A 21,189-nucleotide genomic window follows, 5' to 3' on the forward strand; every position below is an offset into this window, starting at 1 on the left:
CAGTTTTCAAGTCTGTGGAATTTGTGTGACTTGGAAAAAGCTAGTCCGCTGTGGAATCCACCAGTCAGATTCATAGAAATTCAAGCTCATTTGAATTCATTGTGGATTCAATTGTGCATCCCTCTGCAAAACCCATGTGAGTGATGCAGAGAGAGAACAAAAAGAATTCAGACTGCCACTTTTAATGTCGGCCACACACTTTCTGGTTGCCTTCTTTTCTACCCTTGATAATCATTGCAAAAAAGTCAAAAATTGTTCAAAGCCTAATCTACTTCTAAAGTACATAAGTGAAGATATTCTGAAAGTTTATTTTCTTAGTACTGTAAATAGTCATTTTTCAACAGAATTGGTTTACAGTGTAGTATATGTGGGAGAGATCTTTGAGCACAAAGTTTAATTTGATTTGGATTAATTTCTTGGGGAATTATGCTGGGTGGGGCTAAAGATAAAAGTGGTGGAGGATAAATATAAAATCACATATTTCAGCTTTAAGGTGTTCTTATTACATAACATTTCTATACTGCCCAGAGCTAATGCTCTCAGGAAGTTCATAAATTTTAAGTCACCCATCCAGATTTCAACCAGGCCCAACCCTGCTTAGCGTCCAAGATTGTCTAAATTATTGTCTATAACTAAATCTTTTGGCATAGGAAAAATTACACAAAACCTGGAAAATCATATGATCAGTGGCCAGGAGATAACAGTTGTGGCTATCTGGGTAACCTAGGAAAATTTGGCCTATAGGTCTGGAACTTTCAACCCTTAAAGCAAAATAATGCACAGCTTGATTTCCACTGTTGATGCAGTGGATTATAATTATAATACTTATAATGCAGATTATAATACAGAGATTATAATACTGCAGTAACAACTTATGGGTGCACAGAAATGATTGATGTTCTGAGACAAGTGATGCTTGTAAATGGCCATGTTGATGGCATCTGATTGAAAGGACATATGAGAACTGCAAAAACATTGGTGTTTGTAGAGGTAAATACTCTGCTATGGACTTGCTTGTACATTTCTGGTTTAACCTCCATTGAAGGCTTCCATTGAAGCAAATTCTCAAGAAGGTACATTTGGTAGGGTTTTGTCAACAAGCCTATTCTCTTTTAAAATAAGTGATTTCCTCTGTTCCATAGCATCGCAGTTCGTGCATAGCTTCCCTTTCTTCACTGCTACAGACTCAAGCAAAAGACTGGAAGCATAGGAAGTTTGTGTCTGAACTGGGAACCCTGACTGATGATTTCTCCAAACAAGCTAGGCGTTTAACCAAAATTTGTCTGTCTGTAACAATGGGGAGAATGATATATATTTGGTCAGATTAATCTTATTGCTTTAGAATGCTAGGAAAACTGGCTTACCATTCTATTTCAACACAAGGTTTAACTGAGAAAAATCCTTAAGCACAAATATTAATTTTATTCTAAATTATTATATGCTGTTCTGAATCCTCACTCTTCATATCTAATGCTGAAGTACCCTCAGAAGTTATTCACTTTGCAAATTAGCAGTACTGACTTAAATTGCGCCACTCATACCGATAGGTCAAAATGGGTATGGTGGTGGAATGTGGTTCAAGGACTGGATACGTACCTATGTTTGCAATATGCATTAGCCCGACACTAACTTCATCTGAACTAGTATTGTTTTCAAGCAGACTCCCTTCCTTGATCTCTTTATTATCAGCAATCTGCTTATTGTCTCCAATATTATTTTCTTTTCCATCATTTATTGTTTCAAGGGGTTCTTCTTGCTGCTGTCCTGTGATGCGTCCTGTCCCTGATCCCATGATGATTTTTTCCTTTGTTCCGCTTATTCTTTCAGGCAGCTGTGATTCCTCTTGCATGAGGTATGGTTCTTTTTTGTCATTTATTATTTCAAAAGATTCCTCTTTCTGCTGTGTGATGCCCTGCTCTTTTTCAGACTTTCTTCTTTTAAGGAGGTCTTCTCTCTGCTCTATGACATTCTCTTCCTTTTCATCATTTATTATTTCAGCAGGTTCCACTCTTTGCTCTGTGTTGTTCTGCTCTTTTTCATCACTTATGCTTCCAAGGTGGTCTTCTCTTTCCTCTGTGTTGGTCTGTTCTTCTCCATCGCTTATGCTTTCAAGGTGGTCTTCTCTTTGCTCTGTGTTGGTCTGTTCTTCTCCATCACTTATGCTTCCAAGGTGGTCTTTCCTTTCCTCTGTGTTGGTCTGTTCTTCTCCATCACTTATGCTTCCAAGGTGGTCTTCTCTTTCCTCTGTGTTGGTCCGTTCTTCTCCATCGCTTATGCTTTCAAGGGGGTCTTCTCTTTGCTCTATTATATTCTCTTCCTTTTCATCATTTTTTCTTTCAAGGGGGTCTTCTGTTTTCTCTACAAAGTTCTGTTCTTCTTTGCCATGCACTCTTTCAAGGGGTGTTTCCATTTCCCCTACAATGTTCTGTTCTTTTTTGTCATTTATTCTTTCAAGGGGTTCTCTCTGTTGTTCTGGCCCTCTGCCTGACCCCATTTCTGTACAGCTTCTTTTCTTTGCTCTTATCCTTTCAGGCAGCTCTTGCTCCTCCTCTTGTATGTTCTTCTTATCCCTTTCAAGCGTTTTCCCCACCTCTGGTTCTTCTTGTTTTTCATTGCTTATCTTTTCCACTAAACAGATGGCAGCTGCACAGCTACTCCAGCGAACCCTGGAAACTTCATTTCTTCCAAGGCACAAGAGCTGGTCCATTCGCCAGAATGACTTAGCATATGCTCTGTGAATCCATTCATACTTGTTTTGCTGAGTTTTCTTGCTTTGGACTCTCTTAAAAGTAAAAATTTTCTCCCTTACTATATAATCTGCCCGAAAGACAGTGCGAAAAGAATCTAGTACTTCTTTTTCAGCTTGACTTACTTGGTAAGAAAGATCTCCATGAGAAAGCTGGTCAAGAAGTAAAAGGGGAAGCTCAGCTGAAGCTGTCCGTGCAGCAGAAATTCCATTGCTTCCATCAAACAATCCAAGGAAACATGTTCCTTTCCTATTTCCGTAATTGTCCAACACAACAAATACATCTTCCAGGTCTATGTTCCAAATAGCATTTTTGTCTTGACAGACTGCTATGGCTTTTATTAGTGGGTTGCTTACTTCTTGAATATGCACAGAACTTTGAGACACACTCTTGATGCAAAAATATGGAGCAATCTTGAGACTTTCCTTCAGGAGATCCACAGCACAGTCAATTTTCTCTCTCTCTCGTTCAGGATACTTAGCCATTCTTCTTTTTAAAATTAGTTTCTTTCTCCGATGGGCTATCTTTTCCATATCTATTGGTTCCACCCATGGTCTCCGATAATCCAGTACAGCCTGAGCCTGGTGGGTTTTTTTATGATGAAATAGCTGGCTAATGTGTACCTCTTTCTGACATATAGAACAAAGGACTTCAAGGTTGAGATGGCCAACTTTCTTGTAATCAATGTTGACCACTTTTGTTGAATCATCGTTGGCCTTGTGAAATTTAGAGCTTTCCGGTCCTGTTTGACACGTCATTCTACAAAACAGTAATAATTGAAGTCTTATCAGACAAAACTAAGATACTTGCTAGTGTCCAAAGAACCTTGCAAGCCAGTTGGGCCTTTGGACTTGTGTTTCTCTAGTAGCTGCCACACACTGTATGCCAAACTACTTTAAAAATGTGTGTGTGGACTGGGGGTGGGGGAGTAGTTCAAAGCAGTTTAGTGCTGATGCGTGAAGACACTGAATGCACTGAAGCTCCCAAGCAACTATACTCAGTAGCATCTTACCTTTGAACCAGAAGAATCCATATGACAATTTTTCCAACTTCACCTAGTGCTCTGCAGATATGTTGGGCCACAACTCCCATTATCCATGGAAATTGTAGAGTTGTAGTCCAATACAACTGGAGAATCAGAAGAAAGGATTGCTGCTGCACAGCCATTTAGACTAAAAGCTGTCAAGAGGCATATAGTCCATGAATTTGTGGACTCCCCTTTAAAAGCCATTCAAGCCTAAGACAATTGTGCATTCTGTAAAGAGTAACTTCATTTTTTGCTTGCTGTGAATGTACTGCCAATCAGTTTCACATGATGACCTTAAATTTGAATATTTTGAGAGAGGGGGAAATGTATCTCTGGCCAGACTTATACCCTTCCTGTTGTCTTGCTTCACAGGGAGCATACATTTTCAGCATGCCCTCTTCCATTACTATAATACTTTCTTTGAGATGAGCTGTCTGCAAGTATGCACAGTATTCCAGATATTACAGTCCTGTGCATCTTATTTTCAGTGTTGACTCATAATAATAACCCTTAATGTGGTATTTGCCTTTTTCACTGCCTCCACACATGAGTTGATGTTCTCATGGAGCTTTTCACCATGATCAATATCTTGGTTAGCCATTACTAGTCTGCGCCCTATCTATCTATCTATCTATCTATCTATCTATCTATCTACAATGTTAATAATTAATAAAAGACATAAAGGACATACAATGTGTTAATAGAATAAGCATAAAATACATTAAACACATTAATAAAATATTTAAAGTTACAACATTTTCCTTCCGTACACATCATTTTATTTGGATCAAATCTCATTTGTCATGGTTCAGAAAGAGCCTTCCATTGGGTCTCACTATCCTTAATATTTTGGTTTCAGCTGCAATTTTTGAATAAATTAAATGGCAATAATCCTGTCCTAAAGGTGCCTGAAATGTGTGTTCACATTGTTTCTGCTCTATACAGTGAGTTGCTTAATGCCAACTTGGCTCATCATGTGGATAATCTTCCTGACAGCAACTAGGCCTGACATGGAGACGACTCACACAGTATATACAGATCCTTGCAGAGACAGCAAATGCAAGAAATAGCTCAACTCAAGAAGAAGGAGTTCTGCACAGGGAGTTCCTAGCAAGCTTCACATGAAACATACACAGAGTTGTACTAACTGAATCTATTTTGCTGTCTCCAGTAGTGGCAATATGTCAGTTACTTCCTCTGAAAGTAGTAGCAGACTGATAGAACTTGAGATAAATGGTTGCCAAGTAATTTTACAGAAAAGGAGGAAACTAGGCCTGTAAGCCATTGGAGAAAACCTTAATTAATCAATTAAAGTTACATAAATCTAAAACGGCAGGCAATCATTCTGAAGCAGAAAGCATACATGAGGAGCAGATACATTCTTAGAGGGTTTTTTCCTGGATATGAAAGTATGGGAGATTACTCTTCAAAACCCTCTGCAGTTTTTAAAGTATGGGAAATTTTAAAAATTATAATAAAGTATTTTAAAATACTAAAATTTAAAAGTAAAATACTTGTGAACAAATGCACCAATGCACAGGTTAGAATAAGGTAAAGGTAAAGGTAAAGGTTTCCCCTTGACGTTAAGTCCAGTCATGCCTGACTCTAGGGGGCGGTGCTCATCTCCATTTCCTAGTCGAGGGAGCCAGCATTTGTCCACAGACAGTCTCCGTGGTCATGTGGCCGGCATGACTAAACACCAAGGTGCACGGAACGCTGTTACCTTCCCACCAAAGTGGTATCTTTTTATTTGCATGCTTTCGAACTGCAAGGTTGGCAGGAGCTGAGACAAAGCACGGGAGCTCACCCCGTCTGCAGATTCGAACTGCTGACCTTTTGATCAACCAGCCCAGCGGCTCAGCAGTTTAAACCACTGCGCCACCTGCATCCCTTCAGAATAGCCTTTAGAATATTTAGGTTAGAATACAGTGGTACCTTGGCTCATGAACTTAATCCGTTCCAGGTCGTGACCCAAATTGGTTGTGAGCCAAGTTAAATTTCCCCATAAGGTTCAATGTAAATAAGGTTAATTCGTTCTGTAACCATTTTTTAAATCAGAAAAATGTGAAGCAAAGTGACGACAACAAAGATGGTGGCCATCTCCGCCCCCCCCCCCAACCCAAGCACAAGCATGGCCATCTCCCCGCCAGCCCAGTATGACCGAGATTGCGCCTGTCATCCCTGCACGTGCCTGTCATTCCTGCACGTGCCCGTCATCCCGGCGCTCTCGGGTGCGGGGGAGAGATGGGTGTGATCACAGGCACACTGTGGGGAGGGAGAGATGGGTGCAAATGGTGCGCTGGGGGTGGGGAGATGGCCGCGATTGCAGTTCCGTTCATGCAGGGAAGGTGTGCCTGATGAGAGGCGTGCTCCTGCAGGAAAGACAGGCAGAATCTCAGCCATCTCCCCTGTGCCTCTGCTTTGCTGATCCCATCTGTATTCAGAATCCCTTTCGAATATTTAGGTTAGAATAGCCCTTTTTTAAATACAGGAAGTGCTTGAGGAAATTGTGCATGGCTTTCAAAGATGGACGCATTGTGCCTCCCACATTTGAGTGAAGCCGTATCTAGTGCTCCTGCCTTCTGCTCTACCACACTGAATACCTATAGCATCTGAGGAAGTGGTCCATCTACCCCATTGCCCTAAGGGGAGATGCTGCCCCTCACTAATGGGGAGGGAGTAGGTTTTGACAGGAATGGGAAAAAATCCTTTGAGAGTCTGCTGGGCATGTACAACATTCACACACTGACTCTCATTGGTTTTAGTTTCTTTTTTAAATCACCATTGTCAAAAAATTTCATGCTATATTTCGTGTTCTCCACAGAAGGTGATTTCATTGCAATAAAACTTATTTTATAGATAACTATATTCCTTTCTCACTCTCTCACGTGAATAGACCACCCTTCCATCAAAGAGCTTGGGATGGTGTACATGATGATTACCACAGTCTTGTGAAAGGGGATAAAAGAGCCACCCTTGGGAGGGACTAAAGCATCTGAGAGACTATATGATAAATGGTATTGCTCCCTCCTGAAGCTGCAGACAGAGCTGTGGCCTTGGGAAGGGAAATCTGAGTCGGTTGGATACTCCACTTTTCCCATTGGCCATGTCAGCACATCTCCAGTCTGGGGGAGAAGAGGCTACGGAACTCCCAATTACAGGCCTTCAAGGTTCCAACTCCACCCAGCGAAGAGGGTTAGGCAGGCTGAGAGACTTTCAAACATTAAATGCAATGTGGAGAGAACAGGAGCAAAAAAAAAAAAAAAAAAAATCTTGCTAGTAGGGCTTAAAATGGATGGGGGTTTGAAGATTGGAGCTTTGTCTAATTGGTATTGATTTCATGAAATTGTGCCATTGAGCAAGATGAGGGTGACCTGATTCATTTTAAAATTATACAGTGAGCTTCATGGAATGTAGGGATTCAAACCCAGGTGTGTCCGATCCAAATCCAAGAGTCTAACTTCTCTTATGAATAAAAATTAGATACAACTAAAGCCACCACATTAATGATACAGTGTGGACTACATTTTCCATCCCACAAACCCCTCCTGAATTGGATGATGGGACAATGTCCATATGTACAGTAGATCCAGGTTTAATCTTCACTTTTATCACATTCAATGCTGTTCAGCCCTGAATCTGGACACAGAAAAGAGGTAAGTTGTATATTCGACACACAAACATCATTCTGAAAGTCTTTATGCAATCAACCCTTTTCTTGTGGTATTGCCCACAATTGTTACTGGGAGAGCCATTCTCTCTCAGTATAGTTCAGTGTTTGTTAAAAGCCTGTTGTGACATGCCCTGTCATCTTCCTGTTCCATGAAAAATAACGATTTGTGTGTCTTTACATGGGCCTTTTATACTGCAGTATTCAGTCCTCAGCCTAATACTGCACTCTCAGCATATGCTAAAGAACAACTTGTCCCACATTCTATGTATTTCTTTTTTACTCAGGGAAATTCTGTAAAAGTGTACCTCTAGCTTCTAAAACTTGTGTGTTCTTTGGAAGCCATTTCTCTTGCTTGCTGTTGTCCCCTTGCACCAGATTACTGGGTGGGCAATGTTTACAGTTATTACTATAGTAACCATATTCTGAAACAATAAGATACTTGTCAGTTATATGACATAATGTCAAGCTGAGTCTGCATTTTCTGCTGCTTTTCCATAGATTCTGTATATTCCTAGGGACACAACCAAGAAACATCTGGGAAGAGTCATGCATCTGATGAAGTGGACATCTATAAAAGCTTATGCCAGAATAAATGAGTTTGTTTTAATGTGCCACAATATTTTTTTTCTTTTTAAATGGTTACAGTTGCTTTATAAACAAGTCAGAGTTGCTGAGTGTATGGGGCTGAAAGCTCAGCTCATGGAAACCCATCCAAGGGCAGTTTCATTACAGTTCTCATTGTGCAGTACAGTCACACGGTACAGCTGTTCAGTGGTTGTATCACATTGAAATCAATGGTGTTTAGACATGACTAATTAAGGACAGGACATTTTGGAGAGTGCTCATTCATAGGTTGGCCTAAATTGGAGATGACTTGACGGCACATAACCCAATTCAAGTTCTATTGATTTCAGTGCATCCAACTCAGTATCTGTTTTATATCATATTTTGTTAGACAAAGGGAATTCACATTTCCTCTTAGCTGTAGTGCCACTTGAGACATTTGAAAGACCTCCTTCTGTTTATTTGCTAATTAAACCAATTCATACAGATTAATTTACTATAGATGGAAGAGCAAACACTGTTCAGAAACTGCAGCCAGTTCTAGATTATAAAGTTTGTTTTTTTTAAATTATACTAGTATTTAAAGAAAATCTTGAACTCAGTTCAAAGGGGTGGCACCTACTCTTAAATGTTATATTAGAACATTTATTCTAATATCAGTCTGCTTTAATATACTGATTTGTAATGTAATTCTATTGTTTCATATTATTTTTTCTTATATTTTTATCTTAGATGGCCTAATTTTTTTAAAAAATAATGTGCTGAAAGTCTCTTCCAGCTGTTCCTATCATCTGAGACAATAAGTGGCAACCAGAGAGAAGGGATTCTTAGTTGTGGAACTGTTTTTCGAATTCCTTCCTCAGAAAAGTTTGCCATGTGCCAATATTGCTGTCTTTTTGACACTAGGTAAAAGTTTTTGGTGTGTTATTTTAAATCATCGTGATTTCCTATGAAAGTATTACTGAAGGGTAGGATATATACATCTTTAAACAATGGGGAAACTCCCCAAATTTTTTAAAAAATACATCAAAGCTCACTACAAAGATCACTACACAGGTAACTTCTATGCAGACTGGCAAAAAATTATAAATCCGTGATATAACAAAAAAAAAATGCAACCACTTCAAACTCATGGACTCTTATGAAAATATTCATTGGGTTAAAGAATGCTATGACTAGATCTGTACATAAGTAATAATAGAATTTATGAATATTCATAAATTGTAACAGAGTGGCTGATCTCATTGTATTCTCATGTTATATTGTTGAGTTTACGCTGAAATAGAATATGTGTGTGTGTATCATCTCAATTTATATACTGCTACCAGCAAATCAATCCATCCCTGTGGTTATTCTTAACAGGACTCTTACTCAAGAATGTTGAGTGTATCTTCCTTGGTTGCTTCTGCAGTTAAGGGTTTTGGAAAGATTTCCTGCACAGATTTCCTGCACCTCAATTCTGCTGGTCCTCTTACTCTGTGTAGGTTTTGGCTGCTTACAGATGGGCTGGAGCTTGGTTCTTCAATCTTTCCTCTTTCCAACTGCTCCACCTCTCAAGGAATTATTCCAGTTATACAGTTTTCATAGAATCATAGCAGGGTTGGAAGGGGCCATCGGGTCCAATCTCCTGCTCAGTGCAGGAATCCAAGTTAAACCATCCCTCTCAAATGATTGTTCATTTGCATCTAGAATGTCTCTAGTTTGGGAGAGTCTGCAACCTCCCTAGGTAATTTTGAGTTGAATGCAGCAACCATAATGAGAAGCTATTATAGATACTTGGATTAACACAACTATTTAAAGTGTTGAAATAGATGCCCAGCACAATTCCCAAATGCTAGAACTGCCAGTGGCAGGCCTAACTCCCTCCCCGTGGTCACTACTTTGCTCCACAGCTGACATCACCATATAGTCAATGATCATGGATGATGGAAGTTGTACTCCAACACATCGGAATTAGCGATCCGTTGAGGAAGGCTCCATGTCAATCCACTGTTCCTAAGAATGCATTCATTTTCTGGAATAAGTTATGTACGATCGTATTTCTAACACAATTATTTTAAAAAGGAAAGTCGCCTTCCTTAGTCGCCATCCTAAATACAAGGCTTGCCATAACGGGAGAAAATAACACGTGAAAGCGGGAACAAACGGCTTTGCCAGCACTTAGGCGAGTGCTTCTTGCGAGAAACAGGTGCGGGAGGCACTTCTGCCTTCTTGAAAGGCTTCCTGGAACTCTTGTGTACACTCAGCCCCGGCATTACTTCTTCGTTTCCCGATTATGAATCTGTTATGTCGGCACGCTGGGGAGGGGGGAGCAGAAGTCTCTTGGTCACCTCTGAGAAACGCTCCAGGATAGCTCCAGGAGCCACATACAGACGCGCACGCGCACTCTGCGGCACCTTAGCGACTCCCCGCTTTATTGTGGCACACACGGTCGCGTGTCAAAACACATCAGCTCATCTACACGGCGCCGGAGGACTCTTCTTTTTTCCTCCTCCTCCTTCCTCCTCAGGAAGGTTCCTTATGCCCCCGATGGCGTATTGAAGCGGAGGGAATTTGCAAACCACAAAACAAAGCCCCGCCATTTCTTCCTCTTCCTCCCCGCTCTGGAACTGTAATTCTCCTGCAAGTCCGTTCACGCCTCAATGGCCACCGCAGCATTTCCAACGCCACCCAGGCTGGGGCCAAGCGGGCGGCAAAGGCGTTGGAGCGGCTCATGGCGGCGGCTGTGTTGCTAGGCTAGGACTGTTGGGGACGCCACTGCACTGCTGCTTGGCTTCCTAGGCTGCGGAGGAGGGATAGGCCGTGTCGCCGCCGCCGGGGCTTTGCCTCTTGCCGCTCGCTGCCAGACAGCGATAACCCAGCCAGGCTCCCGACAACATGTCCGTCTCTCCCTACCCGCTGGCTTCTTAGCGGACGGACGCCTCCCCCGCCTCCTCCCCGCGGCAGGACCCGCCCGCGGTGTGGCCTGTCCCCTCCCTCCTGGGGGAGCAGCCGGCGGCAGCAAAGCAGAGAAAGGGGAGGGTCCAGAGCGCTCGACGGGCGCACTGAGCCGGGCACCGAGCGAGCCTGGCGGCGGCCACCGCACCCCGAGCAAGCCTCCTGCCGGCCGGGCTGCGGCATGTCGGAGGCTGGCGCGGCCGGGCCGGGAGCTGTTGCTGCTGCCGCCGCCGCCGCCGCCGCTGGTGGCGGCGGTGGAGGAGGAAGCAGCAGCAGCAGTAGCAGCGTCGGGGGCAACGGTGCCGGTGGCGCCGGAGCGCCTCAGCAGGGCTCCCCGGCCGCGGGAGGGTTGGCCGCTTGCGGACCCGCCCGAGCTGTTATCGCTGCAGCCGCCGCTGCTGCTGCCGAGAGCCCCGCAGGAGGAGGAGGCGGCGGCGGCGGCGGCGGCGGCGGCGGGGCCCCCGGCTCGGCTCGCATTGCGGGGAAGAAGGCGCAGCTCCGCTCCGCACCCCGCGTCAAGAAGCTCGAGAAGCTGGGCGTCTACTCCGCCTGCAAGGTACCCGCCCGGCCCGGGGGTGAGGGACGAAAAGCACCATAAAAAGGGACGGCGCCAACGGCCGTCCGCGGACGGCGCCCTGTTCTTTGTCAGTCCATAGAGGGCGCCCCAAGTTGCCCGCTGGTGTGTTGTAGTGCCGTCGGAAGGGAAGACACGGGGAGTGGCCCGCTCCGCCGCGCCCGACTCGTTTGGAAACCGTGAGGCCCCTTCACACTGAGCGGCGGGGCCGTGCTGCGTGTACGCCCGCACGCACGCGTAAGCGAGTGTTTTCCTGCCCTCCTTCCCTCTTGTTGTAAGGCTGGCAACAGGTTCTCCGCTAGGGAAGTTGAGATTTCCTAAGTTTGTTCTTCCTGAGCCTGGTTTTGCAGGGTGCGTTAAGGATACCTTGATTTGAATGCCATGCCTTTCCCCATCGTCGTGCCTTAAAAGTGGATTCGTCGTGCACACAAAGACACGCGTTTTCTTTAATGCTCATGCAATAGGACTGTAGCACTACTCATATGTTTTGCTGCGGAAGTATGGGGGGTAGTTATTCTGAATTAGTTGGTTATTGGTATTCATTTTTGGATAGATTGGCTCAGAATACAGTGTTCATGTCCTGTACGTGCAAATCATGTACATGCTTCAAAAGAATAGGCATGAGGAGTCTGTTGTGGTTGGAAGTGAAATAATTTTGGCTCCCAATTTTTTTTTTCCTTTAATATGGGCCTGATTGTGGGTAGGTAGTGGGTAAGGAAAAGCACTGGGTGCATGCTTAGTGCTGCTCAATTCTTCACTAGTGGTGTTCTGTGTCCTCCAAGTCCTTATGCCTAAGCACCTCAACATAGTTCTCTTCCTTGGCAGTTTGCAGAGCAGTTGCCTAACTTATCCTTTTCCTTGCGGTTTCTTCCCTCTTGAGCTCCAGGGCAAAACTTGGCCTCTGTTCCTGTGCTGTAACCCTTTTTGTCCCATTTCAGTCATTTCTGTGTGACCCATTTTCACAGAATTGGCCTTATTATAACTTGCAGCGCCTGACCCTTTCAGTTTCACCTTCCTAACTCCCTACTGACTAACCTGGCCTTGACTTCAACGTCCATGTTCCATGTGCCTTTGCTTCAACTTCCTGCCTTGCTGTCATTTTTCTGTACCAATATCCCCTTAGTGCTAGATTTATCATTTGGCACATACAATCCTAGTCTGTGTTAATTTATAAAGAGTGTTTTCCCCCCTTATGTATTGGGGTGAAGGTTTGCACGGGTTTGGAGGAGGCTGACTTCTCTTCACTAGCAGGAAAAGAAACCAATTTGTAGGCAATTGTACAAAGACTTAGAACTGAGACTGTGAGGCAGGATGTCAGCTTGACTTTCAGTGAAGTTGATATGTAAAGAGATAGGAGAATGCTACATTTTCCAAAGGCAGGAAAACTGAGGCCCAGCAGGATATGCCAGTAGTTGTTTATACTGTATTATTTGCTTGGTAAAATGGTGCCACAGCTGCTTGTCATGTAAACAGAGGATTCAGCATCGAGACAAACCCTCTTTTAAGTGCCTGCTGTGTGTGTGCATTAAGAAATAAACAATCCCTCCTTTTTGCTTTTGTTTTTCACGTTGTGTTTCTTTTGCAAGAAAGCCATTCCAGCACTCTGCCTGCATCCCGTTGTGTGCAGTGCCAGGGTATTTGGGGGAGGAGTGCAGAGAAGGAGAAGCATGCATTGGGGACCTGCCACTGTAGCTCCTCCTGCTCGCTCCCCCCTCTCCCTCTGCCTGCTCTTGGCAACAGAGCCTTTGTTTTGACAGGATGACAGCTGAAGGAGGTGGAGACTGTGGCTTGTTCCTTCTGCAGCCTGTGGCTGGCAGAAAAGCAAAACAAAAAACGGGATTATCAATCATGTGAGGTCAGAGAGCTCAGCAGTCAGGAAGCACATCCTGAGGATCTTTCTCACTCCTTCTCTCTCCGTCTTTTGTTACAGTACAAAGAAGTTAGGTTAAGCTAACAGCAATTTAGTCTTTAATCCAGTCCTTCCTCACAGAAAGTCAAGATGGTGTATGTGATATTCCCTCTTTCCCATTTTATTCTGGCAACAACCCTGTGAGGTAGGTTAGATTGAGTTCTGGAGATTAGCCCAAGCTGAGTAGGGATTTGACTGATGTTTTCCATGGTGCCACTAGCACTAACCATTCCACCTCACTGGCTCTCAGTGACCTGGTTCTCACATAGTGGCTAACTGTTGGTTGTTTAACCCCTTAGTGGCTAACCAAACTGCCTGCCATGTGCTCATTGCTTAAACTTTTAATTAGTGACAACTATAGGCAATTGCTGGGCTAACTACTAATCCATCAAGATTTCTGGGTTCAGATGTCAAAATAAGAGCCCAGAACTTGACGTGGAAGTGACAAGTGATGCTTGTTTATTGTTATTTGCTCCTGACAGCTCCTGCATTATGTAGATTAGGAATAGTCAAGTTGTGTAAACCAGGTTTCTATGTTTAATGATGATATGTTTTCATGTGTTTAAAATGATAAGAAAAATAATATGTTTCAAACATTGTTGATATAAATATAGCAATATGTTTGCATATTAAACGTAATATAATGCTATGTTTGAAACATTATATACACAAAAGTTATGAGTCACTTAAAACTATTACAATTTTAGGTGCACGCTAAGATTGTCCATCTAATACTATATGCTGTGAATGAAACAAGCACATTTGTAAATGCATCATTACATAATTTCCAAAGCGTAGCTATATCAGTTTATTGCAGGAGAAACAGAAGTCTTCTGATACTACAAGAGTAATATGTTTATTCTGGCATAAGCCTTTGTGGATTAAATATATTGATTATACTGTGCATGCTTTAGAGCAGCTATGGGTAACGTGGTGCCCTTAGACACCTTTGTAGGGCAAAGTGAGGGAGTTTAGCTTCTCCCATCACCTTTTTGCACAAATGCCTGTGGTTTGTTTGTGGAGCTCAGAGTTATTCTCAGGAAATGAATGTAGCAGTGGCCATAGGCCAGTGCCTTCATCTGCAGTGCACACATTTTGTAGGGATGCCCAGGAGAGTTTTTCAAAATGCCAGATGTGTCCTGGTGCCCAGAGCTTGCTTACCTCTGTTCTAGAGAGGATTGGCACCAGCTTCCTGTTATGTGTATACTTACTTGACAGCAAACCAAGTTTACTGTTGCACAGTAATTCAAAATTTCCAGTGTGTGGAGTGAGTGCCGTAGGATCTTTCAGTACTCTGAAGTTTAATAATATATAAAAGTTTGGTCTTTGTTTGGAACTGTTTTTATTCAACACTAGCAAACACATCCAACTTCCCCTAGGTAACACCAGCCCTTGGTATAATAGGGCAAAGTCTTTAAGAACACTTACACAGCTGTGAGGTGGAACACTGAATGAAGATTTGCCTAGTCACACCCCTAGGCATGGTCTGTCATCCTGAAAGCCCTTGAGGGGAATCTGCCAACTCTTTGAGCAGGGTGCCCCAAAGCAGGGAGAGGGGCAGGAATGGGGTTGTTGAGGATTAAGCAGACTCAAGGAGTTCAAACCTATGTTCATTGTTGAGTTCAAACTTTGGGTTGTTCAGCAACCAGAAGTCCCAGGTTTGGATATTGTGACAAACAACCTAGAAATGGGGTTGTTTAGCAAAGTGATGTTATGAGGAGTTAGGAGAGTATATGTTTGCTCCTGCAAGGCCTTGGTAATTTATGGTTGTTTAACCCATGAATTGTCATTATATACAAATCAGGTCAGTAAAACAGGTTGGTAACAAGAGTTCTTAAGAGACAAGGGAAAGCAAAATAAGCACAACACAGGAAGATAAAAAATATGAATTAATGGATGAACATGGCAGCCAGGAAACTACAGGAAAGAGTTAACAGATTCTAAACATGACTCACTCTAATATGATGTGTTAGCTAAAGTTGAGTCTCTTTAATTACAAATCTGTACCAAACAAGAATTGAACTGTATAAAGATCCTTACCAAATAAAACACTGAATTACAGTAAATATTGTTATTTTACAGAAGAGAACCCCAAATTAACTTGCTTCTGCTGTTTATGTAAATCTGCTGTGTTCAAAAATTATACAACTCTGTATCTACAAAGATAGGGCCAAAATAGGTGTGGCATCAGAGCTGCACACAAATAGTGTTAGACATATAACCTGAAAAAAGTAGCATTCCAAGCCAAAATGGTCATGGAGATGAAGACGCCACTTTGAAAATGATTAGGGGAATATTTTACTCAGGTCTCAAATTAGAGGGCTACTTTGGATAATTCTGAATTACAGAGAGATCAGGTTCTACGAACTTTGGAAAAAATAAGGATAACATTACCTTTTGGATGCCAAGAGCCCTCAAGGCAGCTTCGAGTATAAATTAAAAACAATAACATTACAATAATACTACAAATAGTAAGGTCAGAGTTTACAGTTAGAGCAACACTGAGCCATTTATAAGTAAGTTAGTTCATGACTGAGACCTTCTGATCTGCAGCTCACACTCCTACATCTAGGCTATAGCAATATCAACAGTTATTCCTTGTTTTACACACTTGTTTTACACACTTCATCACAGTAGCCACTAATATGTTACGGTGTTATGACTAGCACCTTAATATTTGCATATTTAGCAAGACAATCTAAATCATGCTATTCACCTCTTGGACACGCCAGTTTTATCCATGATTAGTTTTACTTCTTTAACAGTGGTATATCATGCAAGGAAGCTCTGAATTACCATCTTATCCATCTAAAGGAAAGTTATACCATAAATATTAGCATGATTCTCACTAGCACTGCTTCAAACTTTTTTAGAAAGCTTTCAAAGCAAAATGCCATATTTACACAAATAAATGATTAGCTCCTTGACATCTTGCACCCCTCCCATAACAGCTGAGACTGAAAAAAGACCTCCATTTCAATTGCTCTGTGTGTGTGTGTGTGTGTGTGTGAGATTGGCGGGGGAGGAGATAATTTGAAAGCGTTGCATCTGGAAAGTAAAGGGTTAACTTTTTCTTCCCTGCATAGTGCATCATTACCCCTAGTTTAATGGGCTAAGCGTTGGGGTACATACTGGAAAAGAAAGCAAATGGCTGAAAATCTCTTACTGGGAACTGTTTCCTTCTTGTGAAACTGTGGACCAAACCTATCAGAAATGACCAGACATGCATCTGCAATGCCAGTGTGTGTTTGACCAAGTGCACATACAAATTGCAGTGACATATTTTAGAACTTCTCTATATACGTATTTATTTATTTCATTTCTATTACTGTCCCACAGCCAACGTTCTCTGGAGCTTTACACAGCACATAAAAATAGATGATAAAAGTACAATAAACATATCATAAAATTAGAAAAAATATGTAAACGTTTTAAACATCTAAAAACAGATCATAAAAACAATAACAAGGAATAAGGAAGGAGGACTCCGCAAATCAGCTGGTGATCCCCCTCACGCCCTGGGTTGCTGAGTAAGTCTTTAAAAGCCTCAGAAAAGAAGGCCGTCTTAAAATATAATTGGTGCTCCGCTTTGGTCTGCTTTCCTGTTGTGCTCTCGGAACTTGAGTAGGGAATCACAGCAAAAGACATCTGCAGCCGGACTGCATTACATTACCATAAGGTCACATAATCATGGTTAGTTTACTTCTTCCCTCCTGTTTGAGAAGTCTGTTTCTTGCTATTTATCTGCCCTGTAGCCCAAGGGCTCTCTGGGCTGCTTACAATAGTTACATATTGGCATAGGCCGAGGTAGTAATATAACCACGTGAACCAATTGAATATAGCCAGTATTGCACAAAGATTTTCATTTGGTAAACTAGTCCTCAGAAAGATTTATTTCTGGATATATGACCAATTTGTAACAAGTCATCACAAGAATTAGTCTTTTCCAATTGCTGTTGTGTTGCATTCCCTGAAACTCCCCACTTTGTGTGTTTGAATGCCTGTTTGTTAATAGTTCTAATCCATCCTGGATGCTACTGTGGGACTAGTTCTGTTCTTACACTCTTGTCCCTGGGATTGTGATCCCAGCCAGCTAGGAATCATATTATGTGTTATATATTATAATCATATATGATATTACATACGATGACACAGTGATACCATAGGACCAGTCAGATTTACCTGTGTGGCCAAGTCATGAAGCCAGTGAAGAGTGAAGACAATGCTTTCTGCTGTGAAGTCAATTCAGAATGCAGGGAGGAAGCATTGCCTTTATTCTGAAAAGATGCCAGACATTTCCAGACCACCTCCCAATTATTTCTGGAAGAGTGGAGAGTATTGAGTGGCATAGGGTTGGAAAAGTTTGCAAAATATACTACCTTGAGTTATATCACTATTTGCACAAGATGCATTGCATGCAAGGGAATGTCAAGCTTTGATATGAGTTTAAATGTGTGTGTGTGTGTTATGAATTCATATAAGTAGGATATTTCATTGGATTGTTCTAAAGATGGACAAAGTAAGATTTATAAAATACTTTGTAAACTTGCAGCACACTTTAAACATTTTAATTTTAGATGTAATTTATATTGGTCTTGTTTGTATGTGATAGGAGCAAATCATGAGTTAAGTAACCCACAATTTTCTAGGGAACATGCCACTTGCATTTTTGGATATACAACCTCTGCTATGGGTTAATCATGGGTTAAACAACCCAAAATCAACTTAACCCAGTTCTCAGGTAATTAGTTGCTATGTGAGAACCAAGTCATTGAATTGAGTATGAATGAAGCGCAATACAAACTATAATTGAAACCTTTACAGTGCTGTGGTAGATGTGTTCCAGTACAGAGATGCATGTATGCTTGGAAAACAGGATCTCCAGTGGAGCTGAATCTACACAGTGTATACCATTCCTCTTTCATTAAACAAAATGTCTCTGATGCCATTCCTAATACACAAGGCTAAATGTCAGGCCCAGAAATCCTTTCAGGCTCTTTTTCAGTAGGCTACAGTGAAAGCAAGATCAACTGAAGGCTGCTGTTCCTGTTTTGTAATAACTAGCAAGCATTTGTAGGTATCTGTGCATTGTCAGCTAAAGATCTGGAAATGCAAATTATAACTTATATTTTCCTTTAATTTTTTGCCTTTGGCTCCTTTTGAAATTGATTTCAGAAGTCTTCAGATATGAAAATTTAGAGTATCACTCATCATGCATTCGATAGAAATACTGTTGGAAAGAAATTGACTTTGTATCTTGCTCCCTCTCTTTCTGTCCCTGTGCCTCTGTTCTTGTACCTTGTAGCTGTTATCAGATTTGCTACTGTCTCCATTGGTCATGTGACACACCTTGACCTGGCTCTGCTTCAGTCTTCTGGTTGTGTATATCTCATTTCTCTTTGCATCTGGTTCATGTGACATCAGCCATTAGGTTGAAATGCACTGGAATTTACTCTTTATAACTTGCTTACTCAGTAATACAATAAAAGCCATTAATGAGAACCAAAGAGAAAGGACAATTCAGAGGGGCTTCTGATATCTGGGAAGTAGTTGGGTGAATCAGCCTGTTTCAGGGGTGGGTACGTTTTGTCCTACAACCCCCTAACCCAGCTTTGGCTTGTGTGGTGACTCAAGAATGAGCCTGACATTAAGCTTTTCCCAGTGAAAAAAGAGTGACATGCTGCAAAAACAAAATGTTTACTTTTGAAAGTGCTTGAAAGAAACAATGTCTATTGATTCTGCTCTGGCGTTTTAGTAGTTCAAAACAGAGGGAGTATTATAAGGTTTTTCAAAATGCATGTGGAGCAAGATGAGTACCTTCTGAAGAAAAGAGTACGTTTCTGAATGTGTTGGGCTTATTAAAGCATTTTCAGGCACTTAAAAATACTTTTTTTGTTGTTTTTTGACACAGCATGTGACTCCCCACCTCCAATTGGTTTTTTGATCTTGAAAGCAGGCCCACAGTTTTTAACTCACCAACCTGAATGCAACCCAGCAGTGATGTATGGCAGCCAGCAAAATGCTTGGCAACCATGACCTTCTCTCCTTTTTGCAGTTCTGAATACAAATAAAAACAGGAGGTTTATTAAGCTCCTGGTGAGCCACCATGTGGCTAGTAGACTGTGTTTGGCTTGCTGGATCACAGACTTTACAGGCTTCCCTAAAGGGCCAACACTAGTGCTATTTTTCTTTTGTAAAAATGTAGTATTATCTACATGGAGCTGCTCATTCCTATGCACATTTGCTGGAAGTGATAAATGACAAGGGGACAGAATGCTGTTCTATTCTGCCACCAGAGGCTTTTCCCTTCAGTTGGTATTTCTGGGTTTCAACCGTGGGTTGAGGACTGGGGATAGCAAATTCTCTCTGGCATTCGTGTGCTCATAACATTTATGGAGCTATCCTTTGAACATGCATTTGGTGCTACTCCTCTCTCTTCAGCTCATTCCTTAGATTCTATATTTCAGCATTGCAGGATTTGGCCTATCTCTGTTATTGCACCTGTAGCCAAACATTCAAGATAGTTGAATTCACACATCACACTAAGCCAACCTTCTGCAACTTGGTGCTTACCGAGGCTGTTAACTATAATTCCTTTCCCAGCATAGCCACTATTTGATGATTAACTGTAGATAATCTTAACTAGGGTTAATTTAAACAGCTAGTTTAATACAAGCTAGTTTGTCAATCCAGATGATGTGACAAAATGCAGTTAAACATAGCTAGAACTGGAAGCTTTTTAGTGCCTCTCAGCTATGAGAGAAAGAGGAGTGTGCAAGCTCAAGGTCTCAGTCCTGCACACCCATTCCCTGCTAAACTATGATTTTGTACAGTTTTGCCAAACCTGGTACCCTGCAGATGTGTTAGACTACAGCTTCCATAACTTCCAGCAAATATGGCCAATGACAAGCACACATTTTCTCCCCACCTGTGTCTCCTCTTTCCTATTTCAGTTGTTTCTTTCTCTCTTTTGGATGGCAATCTTCATAGGAATAGGGACCTGTGTATATTGCCTGTGTAACTGGAAGGCACCCTGTATATCGGGTGGGGAGAAAATAGATCTCCTGTTATTTTGGACATCCAGCATTCCTGAAGATTGCTATACTGGGAGGGGCTTCTGGGAGTTGAAGTCTAAAACATCTGTATATCTACTTTCTCCACCCTGGTTGAACGATGATGGTGTTTTAGAAATATATCAGAACAGCATACATGATAATGTTCCTAGACAGAAATATACATAATATAATAAAAGGCAGTGTGTAAGTATATTTATACCAGTCATTGTTGGGAAGCTCACTTTTTATCTACTTCCTAAGCCTGATGATGAGGAAAATAACAGTTTTTATATATTTGTAAATTATATGTATATATTTTTCTGATGCATGGATATGAAACTCTGAACAAACAAATGATGTGAAACTGGGCCTTTGAACAGGTAACCAGAAGGGGAATGACAAGGTGGAAAATGGACAATTTTCTTGGCAAACAGGGTAGAAAAAATAACCACACATATAGGGTCTCATGTACTTTTACCAGGTCTTTCTCCATTAGTTTTTTCACATTAATTTAGCTATAAGAGCATAATGCAAAGAATGTGCACAAAAGTTTATTGTTTTAAGCATCATGACCAGAAAAACTCAGCAACACTGGCATGTTCATGCTCTGTAGGCACTAGTCTCATACGTTTGAATGACCTTACCACAAAATTATTTATAAACTTGCACAGGATGACATGTCACAAAAGGAGGGCTTATGTAA

At 41.7% G+C, this 21,189-nt stretch overlaps 2 protein-coding genes across 5 annotated transcripts in view; one reads left to right on the plus strand and one right to left on the minus strand.

Annotated features, from left to right (window-relative positions):
* PP2D1 (protein phosphatase 2C like domain containing 1) overlaps positions 1-10,869 on the minus strand; it is a 13,198-nt gene extending 2,329 nt beyond the window's left edge. For 2 of the 3 annotated variants that reach the window (XM_044449363.1, XM_044449365.1), the window contains exons 1-2: positions 9,383-10,869; positions 1,597-3,506 (exon numbers count right to left, since the gene is read on the minus strand). In XM_044449363.1, coding sequence (XP_044305298.1) covers positions 1,597-3,505 — 1,909 coding nt within the window. In that variant the 5' untranslated portion in view covers position 3,506; positions 9,383-10,869. Of the gene's footprint in view, positions 1-1,596; positions 5,028-9,382 lie in introns of those variants that run through there. The other variant, XM_044449364.1, reaches the window with a different exon arrangement.
* Positions 10,870-11,114: 245 nt separating this feature from the next.
* The window catches only part of KAT2B (lysine acetyltransferase 2B), a 56,505-nt gene continuing 46,430 nt past the window's right edge, over positions 11,115-21,189 (plus strand). For both annotated transcript variants that reach the window (XM_044449400.1, XM_044449401.1), the window contains exon 1: positions 11,115-11,504. In XM_044449400.1, the coding sequence (XP_044305335.1) occupies positions 11,130-11,504 (375 nt within the window). In that variant the 5' untranslated portion in view covers positions 11,115-11,129. The remainder of the gene's footprint in view (positions 11,505-21,189) is intronic.

Source organism: Varanus komodoensis, unplaced genomic scaffold, assembly GCF_004798865.1.
Source record: "Varanus komodoensis strain SLA01 unplaced genomic scaffold, ASM479886v1 scaffold58, whole genome shotgun sequence".
In the NCBI taxonomy this organism is placed as follows: Eukaryota; Metazoa; Chordata; class Lepidosauria; order Squamata; family Varanidae; genus Varanus; species Varanus komodoensis.